The sequence below is a fragment of the Vicugna pacos genome, chromosome 2 (genome assembly GCF_048564905.1).
Source record: "Vicugna pacos chromosome 2, VicPac4, whole genome shotgun sequence".
Classification (NCBI taxonomy): domain Eukaryota; kingdom Metazoa; phylum Chordata; class Mammalia; order Artiodactyla; family Camelidae; genus Vicugna; species Vicugna pacos.
In genome coordinates this window covers 68219098-68236176 of record NC_132988.1, presented here as the reverse complement: position 1 = coordinate 68236176, position 17079 = coordinate 68219098, and the positions used below count along the sequence as shown (strand labels likewise).

General features: G+C 34.7%; 1 protein-coding gene across 3 annotated transcripts in view; it reads left to right on the top strand.

Annotated features, from left to right (window-relative positions):
* The window catches only part of CSN2 (casein beta), a 161506-nt gene extending 148899 nt beyond the window's left edge, over positions 1–12607 (top strand). For 2 of the 3 annotated variants that reach the window (XM_072941055.1, XM_072941057.1), the window contains exons 4-11: positions 6796–6858; positions 7622–7648; positions 7757–7783; positions 8783–8806; positions 8902–8946; positions 10396–10914; positions 11514–11555; positions 12293–12380. In XM_072941055.1, coding sequence (XP_072797156.1) covers positions 6796–6858; positions 7622–7648; positions 7757–7783; positions 8783–8806; positions 8902–8946; positions 10396–10914; positions 11514–11519 — 711 coding nt within the window. In that variant the 3' untranslated portion in view covers positions 11520–11555; positions 12293–12380. Of the gene's footprint in view, positions 1–4841; positions 4888–6795; positions 6859–7621; positions 7649–7756; positions 7784–8782; positions 8807–8901; positions 8947–10395; positions 10915–11513; positions 11556–12292 lie in introns of those variants that run through there. The other variant, XM_006212501.4, reaches the window with a different exon arrangement.
* The last annotated feature ends 4472 nt before the right edge of the window (positions 12608–17079 follow it).

The window sequence follows — 17079 nt, the reverse complement described above, 5'->3', positions numbered from 1 at the left end:
TTTTACAGAGGTGAAAATTCAGCGTAAACAGATAAAGTCTTTAACAGGTTTCAAAGAGATACTAAGTGGCAGGGCTGCAAATGTAAAACAAGTTTCAGGAACCCAGAAAAGTTTCTGGAGAGGTATACCTTGCAAATAATATCTTTATGGCTTCATATTATCTATGGAATAATATCCAAGGTCTTAACACAACATCCAAGACCATTCCACATCTTTCTTTGGAAATATTTCCAGCTTTACTTCTTGCCTCTGCTTATGCGCCATCTATAACTCTTCCATTTCATAATTCCATGTCTTCGCATCTTTCCTGTATGCCTTCTGACAATGTCCTCTCTTCATATTCTCTAACCAACACCTATGTATTTTCCAAGACAAAGTTGAAATTTGAGCATTTCTGTGACAATATCCTTCAAGCTTCAGGTAGGTCTAGTCATTGCTTATTTTGTGTGTTCATTAAAAGAGTGTTTACATTGATGCTGTATTGTAGTCAATCACATGCTAATTCATTCCTTTCCTCAGTCAACAGTTACTTAAATTATTTAAATAAATGATTTAATTTTATTACATAAACTACCCAAACTGACTTTAACTAGATGTATTATTCTATGCTCTTGAGATATACCCCTCGTGAAACTTACATCCTTTTAAAGGGTACAGATTTATAAGTTTACAGGGTTATAGAAATGCAAACAACTGGAGACAGCCAAAAAAATCATGATAAAAGCAAAATGTATAGTATTTACATTATATTAAATGCAAAGAAGAAAATAAGTAAAGGAGGTGGGGTGGGAAGTGTCAAGAAGAGTGTTGGGTAACATAAGCAGAAACAGCCTCCCAGAAGAGGTAAGTAGAGAATTAAGAGAAGAGTGGGGAATGGTCCATGCATGTCTCTGGGGAAAGAATTCCAGACTGAGGGAGTGGCTAGTGGGGAGCTCTTAGGTGGCAGATCACCTAACGTGCTCAAGTAGTAACAGGCAGAAGGACAAGGGCGGGAAGTAGACGGAGATTACATAGAACATGAGGTCAAAGAGGCAGCAGGGGCCTGATGATGTAAGGTATTTTAAGATAATTTTCATGACTTTTGGATTTTTATCTGGGAGTGACAGGAAACCAATGGAAAAACTAGGTAGAAATATTATTGCTTTGAATATTAAATAATGGTTTAGGAAAATTGGAGTGAATGTGTAATGTCACTGCTGGACTTCAGGCTATAGTGAAAACAATTGCCATAGATGAATATTTTTTCGCAGCTACATTCAGAGGGGCAGAAGGCAGAATTTGGATTAACCTGAGATATGATTTAGGTAAGACAGTAAAATCAGAGACAGGCAGGGGATTTGAGAATATACATAAAAATGATGATAGTGATTTTTCAAAGTAGGAAAGGAAGGGCATTTAGACATAAGGAGTTTAGAAGCATTGAAGAACTGACAGGATCATTGAAAGGTCCAAGGTTCTGATGAAATCAAATAATTTTTTGTTTCAGGTATTAGAATGGGTTTATCCAGTAGACAGGATATGGTATAGGAGAGCAGGAAGGGTGAAATTATAGAGGGATAAAATTACTTACATGACAAAGTGTAACCATGTGTCCTTCCACATTTACGATCTGATTACAAGCAGGACCCACACCATCTTCATCTTTGTATCATTGTGTGATCTTTTGTATCATCTAGCATAGTGGTTCTAAATCAGAAGTGACTTTGCACTGCACCTCACTCCACCAGGAGACATTTCTCAAGACAGTTTTAGTTCTAATAGCTGCGTGGCTGGTGCTCCTGGCATCTTGCAGGCAGAGGCTAGGAATGCTCCTATAACACCCTACAACACACAGGATAGCCCCCTCAGCAAAGAATTATCCTCCCCCAGATATCGTATTACAAAGACTGAGAAGCACTGGCGAGCATGTAGCATGCACTCAGTAAATTCATCTTGAGCTTGAGTGAAGTTTTATGATTATGTGTGAAGTAAGAGTAATTAGGTTTAAGAGTGTGTCTTAGGAATCAGGATTCTGGCTTATGCTTTCACGATGTGAACATTATTTTGTATGTTCTGAGCCTTGATTAACTTTATACGTTAATCTTAATAGCTATATTTCAGATAAAGAAGATGTTATTTTATTATATTTGAATAATCCCATGGAAAGAATTAAAATATTCCATCTATATAAAAATGCTAAACTAACTATCCCCACCTAATAATTTGTCAGAACTAATTATATGTTATATTGTTCTTAAATCTGAATCATTATATAAATCCTCACTGTTTATTTCATTTTCCTTCCTCATCCCCCTCATATTTTGGAAGTTATTAAACAGTGCCTCACATATTATTTAGGAATCTGAGGTTTTTAGTACCAACTCTATCTCTAAGCTACAGTATCCTGAAAAAATGATGCAAATTCCCAGGTCTTCCATTTCCACGTCTCTAAAATATCTTTACATCGTACAGATAATATCTAAAGTCTCTTCTTGTTTTTATTTTCTAAACATTTTGGTCCATTTATTGTATTCTTTATCCAGCTTATTATTTAATAATAATAATAATAGTTATTATTATTAATTGTTCCCTTTCTTGAGGTTGTTATTCACATGGTTTCAACTATTAGCTTTATGCTTTACCCATATCTCATGTCTGCATATTTCAGATCCATCACACAATACGGGAAACAGCTTTGACTAAATAAATTCTGTTTGTAACAAATAATACTACATCTTGCTTGGATTTTATCTTGCTTCTTTCCCACAGTTCTCTTACAAAATTTCGATGAATGGAATTCTCATTTTGTCTTATAAAACTGGCAGTTCTTAGGTTATGCATTGCAAAACCTTGGATTGCCCACATGGCACTTGCACTTACTGGTCATTGTGTTCTGAAGCTATAAGCACGTGGTGTTATCTTAAATCTCTGGCTTTTCATTTTTTCCCTTGGACAAGCCTCTTTCTCTAGTGTATTGTTAGTGATTTCCTTAATCAAGGTTTTAACCTACTTTTCTGACCCAATCAAGTCCCTAACTATACCAATGAATGTAATTCAAAATTGGTGAGACAGAGAGTCACAAAGAAATGTATTTATTGCACAATATGTACAACATCTTGCTGAGAAAATAAAAAGGAAGTGTTGAGTGGGTAGATCATGCTTGCTTTTGTATTCCTTTTCTTAGAAATTACACTTTTTTGCCTGTGGCCTTGGCAACCAAGAGCTAAAGGCACACTGAGCAGCTAAGACTTTTCTAGTTATACCTACGACACTGGGGTCATTTCATCATTTCCCTTCATGGCTTCCTCCTGGCTCCATATGAAGAGTCTTGGAATGAATATCAACTGAATTATTCAAATACACAGTAGACACTGACTTGGGTTTTCTAAGTAATAACAGTCAGGAGTGTTCCTCTCCCTCAACAACTAGCATGATATGGATGCAAGCTATATTATGAAGAAAAATTATTAATTATGCCAATACGCTACTTGAATACTTTAGAAAGGCATCTATTTGTGCTTAAATTCTGAATATGTCTATTACAGGCAATGAAGTGAAGCAACAATGTTGTAAAAATAAATAGTGTCGCATATAATCAGCCAATTACATTTTTTTAATTGAAGTATAGTCAGTTTATAATGTGTTAATCTCTGGTATACAGCATGTTTTAGTCATATATATATATATGTGTGTGTGTATATATATACATATATATATACACTTGTTTTCATATTCTTTTTCTTTATAGGTTACTACAAGATACTGAATATAGTTCCCTGTGCTATACAGAAGAAACTTGTTGTTTATCTATTTTATATATAGTAGTTAGTATCTGCAAATCTCAAACTCTCAATTACATTTATGAACATCAATCACTAGAGGGGCAAAGAAACTTGAAGTCTGCCTTTGTAAATGGGTACCTAAGAAGTGTTCTGAGGACTGGCTCAGACTCTATTGTAATACTTGGGCAAGACCCTCCTCCCATCTGCACTTCCATTTTTCCTTCCTCCACTGTTTGTCCTTCCATGAAAATCAGCTGATAAACATTGACTCACTGTAAAAGGTATGATTCCCAACTTGAGCAGTCCCATTTTTAATAAATTTGTATCAGTATTATTTGTTCTATAAATATTACTTTCTGTCTGAAAATCCTTTAACAAATCCCCACCATCCAGAGAATAAAATTCATGTCCCTTAGGATCACAGCACACTTTGCCCATCATCCTCTGATCCCTTTCTCTTTCCTTTTTCTCATCTCCATCTACTCCCTAATCCTTGCACTTCGTGGCCCAGATTCATTACTTGATTTAGTTGTAGTGACTTCTTTCTCATATTCAAGAACCTATTCTTCTTTTCTTTTTAGCCTATAATTAATTCTCTTCCTTCCTCAGGTCTAAGCTATCATCATGGATGCGTTATCTTGTCAGTTTCTCCCTTACAGCATCAAACACTAATATCTATTCAGGTGAGAATGAAATTGTGGCCGTTGTGTGGCCCATGTATCTCTGGTGCCTATGTAGAATTTCTCCACATGTAAAATCTTGAAGACCCAACAGGTACTACAGAGACCTTATTGTGTCTACAATAATTTGGAGACTGGGCCAGAATGTCACTGTCTCCCAGCCAATGTCTGTAGTTACTGGACAGTTTTATTTTCTGGACAGATTTCTTTTATCAGATTGTGAATTATTTCCTTGTTAAAATGCTCCCCAGAATTTCTGGGGACAGATAATAAGAAGAAATTATTTTCTAATCATGTGGAATTCTGGAAATTCAAACTCACTATTGATTTTATCTCAAACCACAAAATTAGCATGCCATTAAAGACTGTATATAAATCGTCACAAAAGCAGACCATTATCCACTCAGATCCTCCTTCACTTCTTTTCCTCCACTTTGGGAAAAAAGGTAAGAATTTCAGATACAAATTCAATGTATCCTCTCTTCATTTTTATTTCAAACTAGGTTGAGACACACAAAAAAACATAACTGCTTAAAATGCAGTCTTTAAAATAAGGTTATTTAAGATAATGCTGACAATATTTTCAACACTTAGGTTAAAAAAATAGAAGTGCCTGTATAGGTTTGATAAGAATTATAATGACTGCATGAGCTTTATGAGTCTAACAAAATGTAATAAAGGTGATGGCTATTTTCTTTAGTACAAGATTAGTTAACAGGCTATATAAAAAGATCAATTTCTTGAATTAAGTGTCTTCTAATTTGATAAAACATATCACAGCCATAAAGGCAAATGCATTTAATTTATAGTATGGTGAAATGAATCATTACTACTGGGCAAGCTTTATTGAACAAATAGCTACAGAGGTAGCATGTCGAGTCAAAAAATGGGGAGAGTTGTTTGGAGACATGCACTACTTGAAATGTTTATAAATAATATTTTTAGAAGAAGTGTGTATTATCACACTTGTGTAGAACATCCAAATCCTCAGTTTATCATTTAATTTACAATATTTCAAAAATATAAAATAGATACATGAAATGTGGTATAAGTTAAAGAGAAATAAGATGTTTATTTTGTAAAAAAAAAAAAAATTCAGGAGGGGCAGAGATGACCTAGGAACAGAAAAGAAGAAAAATATAATTTGAAAGAAAGGACAGCTTAAAATATCTTAGTTAAAAATAAAATTCTGGCTTAAAAATTGTATATAAAGTGCTAATTATAAAATAAAGAAAATATAGTAGTCTTTCCACTGATAGTGATCTCTAATAGAGTTCCACATTAGCTTTCGTGAGTCTTGACGATAAAAAGTTATTTGGAAACTCATGGAAGTCTTAGGGAAAGTAAAATAAAGAAAAAATTAGGTAGTACCCAGGAGAAAAACATAGCAAATTTTTCTTAATTTAATTTGAAAATCTGGAATTGAAGATTGTGTGTCAAGGGATATTGGTGGGGCAAACATTATTTTTTATAAGTCCTTACAGAAATGTGACAAAATCAACCATTTTCAACACCTCGGTCAAAGGTGTTCACAAACTTTACATTATGCTACAAGGAGAAGGAGCCGAGAGTGGGGACTGGGCAAGGGACCCAGACCCCTTGGTTAATCATTAGGATACAAGTACACAGAGGTTTCCAGAGAGTATGATCTCCAAAATTACGTGGCACAAAGGAGATGTCATTAGGTGTGTGGGAAGGAAGACTGTGCGGTGGATACACACGGAGAAGAAACAATCCAGTCAGGCCAAGGAAAGATCTGGATGAGTGGGGCAAATAAAGGAAATGCTAAAATGAAAATCCCAGTCTAATTGGAAATAAGGACATATGAATAAACCAAACATTTGTGGAAACTGTTTAGTAAAGAAAAGATAAAAATACAGGATTTTCTTTGACTAGTCTCCTCTCAATAGAATTGAGGCTCCAACAAAGCTGAGACCTTAATATTTTGTTCACTGCTGTAATCGCAGCATTTAAGCAATGTCTGCTAAATAAATATTTTTGAATAAGTAAATCAATTAATTACTCTTTGTGTGAATATTTGTAACTTTTTCCTGCCTTTCAAAAAAACTCTCATAAGTACTGTGAATGAGATGAAAGGGTAAAGTAGGATAGGGCTGTTAGCTGAAAAAAATCTGGCTGACAATGAAATATGAATTTGATATGTAAGAGTAGAGAGTCACTTGATTTTGACCTTGGTCAAATGACAAAGCTTCTATTAGTATTTTTTCCTAAAATACAGACATTTTTATTATACACTATCTTTGGTTTATTTTAAAGGAAATTAATCCTACAGAAATAAGAAAATACATTAGATTGACCAGTATATCACCATCTCCTCATTTCTCCATCCATAGGACTTGATAGTCATGAAGGTCCTCATCCTTGCCTGCCTGGTGGCTCTTGCTCTTGCAAGAGAGGTAAGTACACACAAAATGTCTCTAAATAAGTCATATATGGTGCCATCTGCCTATGTGTAGACAATAGTATTACCAACATGCTAAAGGTATAAATAATGCAGAATTTCAGGTTTTTTTTTACTTCTAAGATAATCATTTACATTCACCCACTCTCTCAACAGTATCTTACAGGATCACAAATTCGAGTCAGATACTTTGCATGTTACTCTGCCACCAGTCCCTACAGGAAAAGCAAACAAATCAATAAGCAAGAAGAAAAAAGCAGAAACACACATAAGAACAACAAAAAAGAGTAATATTGCACAAATACAATGGCATGCATGTGCTATCTAGAGAAATATTTCTAATTTCAGAGATGAGATACATGCATCTTTTACCCTAGGGCACTGGGCCAAACCCCACCTATGTCTATTCCACAGAGGATGATACTACAGAGGATGGAGTTTCAGGCAATAATCAGAAACATTCATAATCATAATAAAAAGTTTTAATACAAGTTAAAATAACTAAAATAACTCCTATTCTGTTACCCATCAAAAACTCTTCATTCAGGTAAAATAAAACTATATCAATAAAAAAGTTACTAAGTATAAAAGACATAGGAAACAATTACACTTCAAGACTCTCAAATGACCTTTAACCACTTTTTATTTCTCGAATTGTGAATTAGCTACCTCTGCATAAGGAAGATAAAAATTAGGTAGAAAACATGTTTAAAAATGAGTTAGTTATAAAAAGTAAAATGGTGTTTTTTTCTCTACAGAAGGAAGAATTCAAGACAGCGGGTGAGGTAAGGCATTTTTATTCAGAGAAAATTTTCCAACCATAAAATAATAACACTTTCTGATGATCTAGGAGAAGACTCAGCTGGGTGTTGATTTTTTTTTTTTCTTTATAGGCTGTGGAAAGCATTTCAAGCAGTGAGGTAAGACAGTGTTCATTTAAAGGCAATTACCCAAATGTAGAACAGTAAAATACTCTACTATCTTTCTTTTTGTGTTAACAGTAGGGCAGTTAAGCCAATGTAGCTATGTTCTGACCTGTAAATTCTAATGTAAATTTCCATTGTATACATTTAAAGACAGAATAAACGTCTGTAGGATTTAGTATTGTAGCAGGTTTTAAATTGACTTCCTACTTGAAATTGTGTCACATGGCCCCTTTTTTAATGAACTGTAGAGTCCTAGTTTCTATCTTGAACTCTACGTTAACCTCATTCACTGTTTTGACGCTTACTGAGCACTTTCTGTATGAGAGTAAGAGCTATGGTACAAACTGGAAAGAGGGAAGCATAGAACTCACAATGCTGTGACTGGGAAGACATGCAAATACGGACATTTTGTAATTATGATAGTGATCTAGGAAATAAGAGGCTGTGGGACTTAGTGTAGTCCTAAATCTGCTTGCGAGACTCAGGTAGATATTAATCATTGCATCACTCTTTTGGGATCTGTCATCATCTGCAAGTTAAACGGTACATCAATATACTCTGCCTCTTCACAAAGGTTATAAGATCCTTACGGGAGAATATTTGTGTCTTATACTTCATTTGAAGCCTAAACATAACAAGGGAACAAATATGTCAAAGGTTATTATAATGAATTTTCAATGACTATTATTCTTTTAGAATCCGAAGGGTTAGAGCCCTTTTGTTGTCATAAGAAGGGAGCAGGGTGACAGAGAGAAATTAGCATCTGTTAAATGCCTTTTTATACTATGTTCACTAATTTTCTTTATGAAATTGCATTGTCTGTCCTCTTATAAAACAGACTTATTCAGAATAGTGTAACAAAGTTTTAACAATTAAAATAATATTATTAAACAAGGTGTCCACATTAACCTAGAAATGTCTTCATTTTCTGATTTATATTGACAAATAATAATTGATCATTAAAACTAAACCTGATTTTATTTTTTTTTGAAGGAATCTATTACACACATCAACAAGGTAAAACCTTCATGTTTAAATGTGCATGTTTTCAGAATTTCCTGTGTTCAATTTTTACAAATAATAATTCTTTATGTGTGATTTTTACTTTTTAGCAGAAAATTGAGAAGTTTAAAATTGAGGAACAGCAGCAAACAGAGGTAATTTGTTCATGATAAGTATACTTTAAAAATTAATATGAAATATAATACATGGGAACATATTTATAATTATATGTTCAGTCTAAAGAATAGTAATAAAATAAATGTCAGTATAGGAAATTAAACTTTGACAAAGTAAAAATATTTTTAAAGACATAAACACATTTTAAACATATAATCAATTTCCAGAGTATAGAATTAATCCCTAAGAATAACTATTGATTTATTCACTTTACTAATGATATACTTGTTTTCAGTAAGTGCACATTAGTAGAAACATTTCCAGGCTGGGGACTGAGATACTCTGATTCTCAGGATGAAGATGCTGATGAAAGAGACCAGGGAGGCAGTGTGGTACAAATCCTAATTTGATCACTTATCAGCCATGTAACCTTGGCTCCAAGTTTCTCTGTGCCTCAATTTCATCATCTGTAAATCGAGACTACTCATAACCCACAGTAAATATTCAGTGATGTTACATTAACATTCTGTAGGTTTTACTCACATTTATAAATGGGTGAGGTTCTTAAAAGTATTTCCATTACACAGATGAGGGATGTGAGGTGCAGAACTGAGTACACAATTGTGTGACACTATCACATAGTTATTGAATAGTAGCACTTGCTTTAAAGTAAGGATTTGGGGGATGACATAAAATTCATTATCTAATTAAATCACTCTTGTTGTAACATTTATCTAATTGTAATAGTTAAGCTTTCTTGTTTCACTGATAAAGTTGGATTGTTTGATACTTACACCACATATTTTCTAAATCAAAGTGAACTTACAAATAGATGCCTCTTGAAAGACTCGAGATAACCACCTTCTACCAAGGGAAATAGTGCTAGAAGTTTGCTATTGTTAAGTAACTCCTTGAATTAAACCGCAAATTAGATTTACTTTTCATTAAAACAAACAAGCAAAAATAAACCGTGGCGTTATCCCTCTAAGTCTTTTTCTCACATGGCCAATAGAGTTTTATTTATGCTCCAAGTCCTTTTTGCCCTCCACTATTGGGTTATTTTGAAATATTACCCAACATTGTTTTATTTCATCTATAGAAAATAGATCTTCATTATATGAAAAAAATATGATCTATGATCTATTATCAACACGTTGTTGAAAAGTCTGTGCACTCTAAATATGCAGCTACAGCTATAAAGGCAGCACAGGAAAAAGTAAAACAAGTGTTGAGATCTCTGAACATTAATTCCACTTTGATTCGTGGATTCACCTGTGAAGGAAGCAGATTAATAAGAAATCTCTCAGTGAGCATTTTACCCCCTAGTCTTCACATGATCCCCCACAATTTCTTAACTACAATAAGTGAAAGATTCTCTTTTTCTCTTTTCACTCAATTATGATTGTTCAAAAGAGAGGAGGTTAATTCATCATGAATGACAATCAGCGCTGAATTACAGACTCAAAATATTCTTTTCCTTCTTCCAGGATGAACAGCAGGATAAAATCTACACCTTTCCCCAGCCCCAGTCTCTAGTCTATTCTCACACTGAGCCCATTCCTTACCCTATCCTTCCACAAAACTTTCTGCCTCCTCTTCAGCCTGCTGTGATGGTACCTTTTCTTCAGCCTAAAGTAATGGATGTCCCCAAAACTAAGGAGATCGTCATTCCTAAGCGCAAAGAAATGCCCTTGCTTCAGTCTCCACTAGTGCCCTTTACTGAAAGCCAGAGCCTGACTCTCACTGATCTCGAAAATCTGCACCTTCCTCTGCCTCTGCTCCAGTCTTTGATGCACCAGATTCCCCAGCCTGTTCCTCAGACCCCCATGATTCCTCCTCAGTCCCTGCTGTCCCTTTCTCAGTTCAAAGTCCTGCCTGTTCCCCAGCAAATGGTGCCCTACCCCCAGAGAGCCATGCCTGTGCAAGCCCTTCTGCCCTTCCAGGAGCCTATACCTGACCCCGTCCGGGGGCTCCACCCTGTGCCTCAACCACTCGTCCCTGTGATTGTAAGTGCAGATTTACTAACTGTGCTGTTTCACTCATGGTGTGTATATGATGTTAGAATAACTAAGTGAGGGCTCTAGAATGAAAGAAAAAAATGAGAAATGGATGATTCCAAAACACACATAGTTCAGATCAGTGATTCTCAACATTAGCTACAAACAGAATAACCTGGAAAACATTTTTTATTTCCAAATTCCCAATGTCTAGGTTTACCCACGGAGATTCTGATATAATTGTTCTAATTTTCTATATAGAAGAAACTGAGTAATGAGCAGAAATAATTTCAGGGATTATGATTTAGTTGGTCTGTGGAGAATTTAGATAAAGAGGATTAATGTTTACTAAAGCCAGAATTAAATTCGATAATCTCATTTGGCTTGGAATAACAAACCTAAGAAAGTTTGCTATTTTCTATAATTTGGAAGTTTTCTTTCTGCACATTTATTTCTCCACATGCTTCATTTCACATCTTGTTTTTGATACATGAATATATGAGGGCAAAATATTGAATTGCTTATTTCAATATTCATGGACTTCTTAGGGAAAGTTTTCTTGTCAAAAATGAATTGTATATTTATTTGTTCATTTTTTAATTTTTAAGGCCTAAGAAGATTTCAAAGTTAATACCTCCTCCTCACTTTTGGTAAGCTTTAGGAGTTTGGAAATTAGACTAATCATATTTACAGTTAACATATTTTTACATTTCATTCTCCTGGATAAGCCCAAAATAGTCCCAAATATCATTAGTTTACCAATTTAATTATTAATTATCAATTTATTCTCAATGGTTGACTCTTGTTTACTGACCTGAAATTATATATCTCTCGTATTTCAAATAATTCAAAATTTTATTCATGTGCTATTGGCATATTAGATTTGTTTTTCTTTCAAATGTCTATACCCTTATGCTTGATTATCATTACTTTTAGGAAAAACTGAAAATGATTTCTTCTACTTTTATGTAAATATTTCAGAGCTTATTTTAAAAATCAACTGCATTCACATTTCTAACTTAGGCTTTAAGAACTTCAATTGTTTTTGTCTCATTTAGAAAGTATACGTTGTCTTTCCATTCACGAGTCAAAATACAATTTATTAGTCCAGATGTGACTTAAAAAGGGAGTAGAATGTAGTTTTGAGATTCTTAAGCTACAGATCCTTTTGTGATCATGATAGATAAGATCTTTTAATAAAACAATTCCAACTGAGCTGATATTTGGTCCTAGAGGGACTTTTGTATGCCTCCAAGATAAGGCACAACATGGTGCATTCATGATAAAATTCCTCTTATAAATTAGTCACATCAAAATTACAAATGGGGAGAGATTATAGTTATAGCATATAAAATAACTAATATTATGTTTGTTCTCTATTCCACAGAATTGACTGCGACTGGAAATGTGGCACCTTTTCAATCTTTGTATCATGTTACCAAAATGATTTTTAAATGACCTCCATGGAAGAAGATGAAATTGTAGTCCTTTATTTATTTTATGCTTTACATGGCACTCATCTTAATTTGAATTTGACTCAAAATTTTAATTCAACTAATACCATAAAGTTCAATTTTGAGTCGGAAATACTATAAGCTTATCAAAAATATGTATAAAATCATTTGTGTAATTGTGCTTATTATTATTTCTTTGAGAATCTATTTCCAAACCAGTCATTTCAATAAACTAATCCTTTAGGCATATTTAAGTTTTCCTGTCTTTATTATAATTTTTAAAACCTAATTGACCTATTTACTGTTGACTTAAAGTTATTATTTGTGTTAAGAATTATCGTGGAAGAATTAAAATTGAATACAATGGTTCAAATTGAACAATAAAGGAGATCAAAAATGGGAGAAAAAGATAGGGTGACCATATGCTGTGTATGTTCTCAAAAGTCTTGGTTTATATTTATTATCTCAGCTAAACTATTACACCTGTGCCTTTCACTCTCAGAAGTATTGGATATTAAATTTTATGGTCATCCTTGGGGAAAAAAAGCATCAAATGTGAAATCTGAATCACAGCTCCACAACCTACACAGAAGCAGTTGAGTGGTTCTTTGTAAGTTAGTCTCCCACATCTATAAAATGGTTAACTTCAGGGGTTTTACTGAAGTTTTAATGTGAATTGTGCACTGCACAGTGCATAATATATGTTCTCGGTTGCTCCACTTTACTGACTTCATCAGAGTAGCAAGAGCCAGTATCACCATCAGAAAGAGCTGTGCTATGTGGTTTGAGCCATCAGTGCCCGAGAGAGTAGACTTATGTGAAACTCTGATATCCATTGTCTCTGTCTGTGTTACGGCAACGTGGTACAGCATAGTGTTCCAGCAGAGTGTTACAGCAACCTGGATCCTGACAAGAGAGACCAAGCAACACCCAGAGGGTTGGAGAACTCAGGTTTATTACGCTGGCAGGCCCAGAGGAGTTAACACTCCAAGCTCTGGACCCCGCCTGTAGTTTTACACATGCTTTTATAGATTACTAATCAAGATTTTGCAACATTTTGCAACATCATATGCAGAGTAGGTGTAACAAGTGGACCAATCAGGAGTGAGCTTTGGGAACCAATAGAATCTTAGGGGTAAGTTCCATTCTCCTAGAAGCAAGCCGTTTTACAGAAGCACAAAAACAAGATAATGCTGCTGGGCCGGGGAACTGGATGGCACTGGCAGGAAAGTACTGGCCCTGCCTGTGGGTCCTGCTGGTCGTTTCATGAGGCTCCCCACTTCATGTGGAGTGGTTGCTTCATTGCGATGAATTGTTTGTCTACCAACTCTTACATTTGTGTATTCAATTTCTTCCTCTTGAGTTGTTTACACAACGACTAGTTTCTAGCTGTAATTTCATCTTTCCTGCACCCTCAGTGTTTTCCTCACCTCAGGATCAAGTGCAAGCCCATATTTAGTCTACAATATCTCACATCTTTAAAGAAAATATTTCATCCTTAACAATTCTTCAGGTTACTCTATAGCAATTATCATAAAAGAAGTATCCAAACCGCTGTTTCCTTTATTTCACATTATTCTCTCATCAACCTGTTCCCATTGAGATTTTATCCCTATGGATACCACTTGTTTTTCAAGGTTACCAAACGACTTTCATCTTACTAATCTGTGTTTGTTTTACCAAACCTCTCAATGTTATTTGGTAGAGTTGATCGTTCCTTCTGTTTTGAAATATCATACTTCCCATTTGAAATCTTAAACCTGGTAAACTCCTGGTTTCTTTCTTAACGCATTAAACACTTCTTTACAGTCTCCCTTCTGGCATTTTCTCCTTCTCCAAACTCTGAAAGGTTGGAGTACCTTAGGGTTTAGCCTTACTCTGATTACTGTTGTTCAATTGCATGGCTTTAAGTTCATTCATAGGCTCAGATCTTCCATATGTCTATCTCCAAACTTATTCCTTTCCTGAACTCCAAACTCATGCACTCAACTGCATTCTTGGCTTCCACATCTGAGTATCTGATTAATATCTGAAAACTGACATGGCCAAACATAACTTTTTGACTGAATCTAGCCCTCAATTTGCTCAAAATTTAATTAGTCATAGTTCAATAACAAAAACAACTGATATAATAGTATGTAGGAAATAGACTTAAATAGGCACTTCACCGAAAGAGGTTATCTTAGTGATCAATAGACATGAAAAGGTAATTGACATCATTAGTCCTCAGAAAAATGAAAATTAAAGATACTGAGTATCATGACACAACCACAAGAATGACTAAAAGGAAAAGAACCAGTAATACTAAATTTTTGCAAGAACAAGCAAATAAAAGGAATGCTAAGCAATGCTAATATAGATGCAAACTGGTTCAAGCAATATGGAAACCTCTGTTAGTCTTTGTCAAAGGCAAACATCTGCTTATCTTATGACTAGCAGTTCCACTCTTAGGTATATAACAAAAAGAAATATATATATGCTCTATAAACATGTACCTAATGTTCTCAGCAACATTATTACTAATATCTCAAACTGAAATCAACATAAATATGAATTAACAGTATCTTGTAAAAATAAGTTGTGGTATACAATGGAACAAAATATTATGTTATAATTAACATGAATGAGTTGCTGTCACACCAAATAACATGGGTTTTATTTTTATATGAAAAACATTGAATGACAGTAGTTAGACACAAAATATAATGGAATACACAACCCTACACACAGAATTTATTAGAATCTCTGTACTATTATTTTCTGGTGAGATAAGCTAGACTACTGGTTATCTGAGGGAATGTGAGAAAATGCTCTCATGTCCTAGTGATATTCTTCTCCCTAGCCTGGAAGATGAGTACTCTGTGATCATTCATTCCTATTGTGCACTCAGTATATTGCCTACCTTCTTACTTTTCCTTATGGTTGGGGCCTCACTAATGCAGAATTACCTCTTTGCTTCTGGACTTGAACGTAATTACCTACTAAGGCATAGAACCTGGCTTCCTTAGACACTGTGGAATAGTTAGTTAATGCTACTATGAAATTCATAGTTTTAGCCCCACTGGGGTGAAATTTTTAAAATGTGATGCACGAGATGAAGGAGAACTTGCAGCTAATTTCTCTCTTCTTTCTTTCTCTGTATATTATTCAGAGGCTCAATTCTTCTGAAGCTAGAGGTAATTAAACAATAATCACCTACGTATTGAAATAAGCAATTCTGTATTTTGCCCTGATACATTCATGTATCAAAAACAAGATATGAAATGAAGCATATGGAGAAATAAATGTACATAAGGAAAACTTCTAATTATAGGAAATAACAAACTTTCTTAGGTTTGGAACCATGGGATTCCTGACAGAATAGAATCAAATTTCTGGGTGTCATGGTTCTATGCTGGTGGATCTTTCACTGCTTATGGCCATAAAGCTTATATTTTGGGGAAAAAAAATCCAAGATTGAGTTTTTGAATTATAAAATAAATGCTTTAGTTCAGGCTTCCATAACAAAATACTACAGATCAAATGGCTTAAACTACAAATATTTCTTTCTCAAGTTCTGAAGGCTGGGAGTCCAAGATCAAGGTGCCAGCAAATCCTGTGTCTGGTGAAGGCTCTCTTCCTGGCTTGCAGACAGCTGCCTTTTACTGTACCCTCACATGGCAGAGAGAAAGATCATCTCTTCTATATTTTCTTATAGAGGCATTCCTTTCACTCATACAGGTGCCTCTCTGATGAACTAACTGCCTCCAAAGACCCCACCTCCACATGTCATCACACTGGGGATTAGGGATCCAGCATCTGAATTGGGGGATGGGCACAAATATTTAATCTATAGCAATTAAAATTACATGCCTTTACAAGGTCTTCAAAATTTAGGATAGTAGAATTTTAATTATTGAAAGTGAAATATATCAGAAAATGCAGAAAATTTAGAGAACCCCCTGCTGCTCCTGAATGTCTGACTGTGTCTCTTTTTCATGATAAAATCATGATTTCTTTGTTTACTGTAGCTAATCATTGCCTTAATGTCCCAGTTCTCACTTTTGTTTCACTATAACCAGGAGTCAACCTTGATATGGATTGGAAGTAGGAATAAAAAAAACCTAGAAAGTTTTTGACTTAATGCATAGCACATAGCATAGTACATAGACTAGTATCTTAGAGGCTGGATCTGGCTGACAAAGAGAAAGGGACTGTGTATTTTGTATTTAAGAAACCCCGTGAAACTAGACCATGTTAAAAAATCGAGAGTTCTTACACACAAGTCCATCCACATATCTAGTTTCTCCTATGAATCCTAATATTTGGTCACACCTGACCTATGTGTTCCTGCTTGGCAGCTATGGATTAGAAGGCGCAGCAGAAGTCGAATGCACACATTCTTCAACTCACTGTCAGCATCGTTGCTTTTCACAACTATCTATTTTCACTCACTTCTGTTATTTGTCAAGCTCTAGAAGGCAGTTTGGTAACCATAATCAAAACAGAAACATTTAAACATCTGTAAATATGTTTAGTTCTAATGGCCCATCACTTCCCTATACCTATAACAAAGCATAAATGACTCTCCTTTAAACTTTTCCATGAAGAGTAAACTATTATAAAAGTCTTTTCTGCCTAACTACAGTTGACTGAGAATTCTAGTGATGTGCAAAGTAATTGAAATTGCCTTTCTGACCTCAGGGGAAATAGAAGGAGACTCGTGTCACCAAACCAAGGC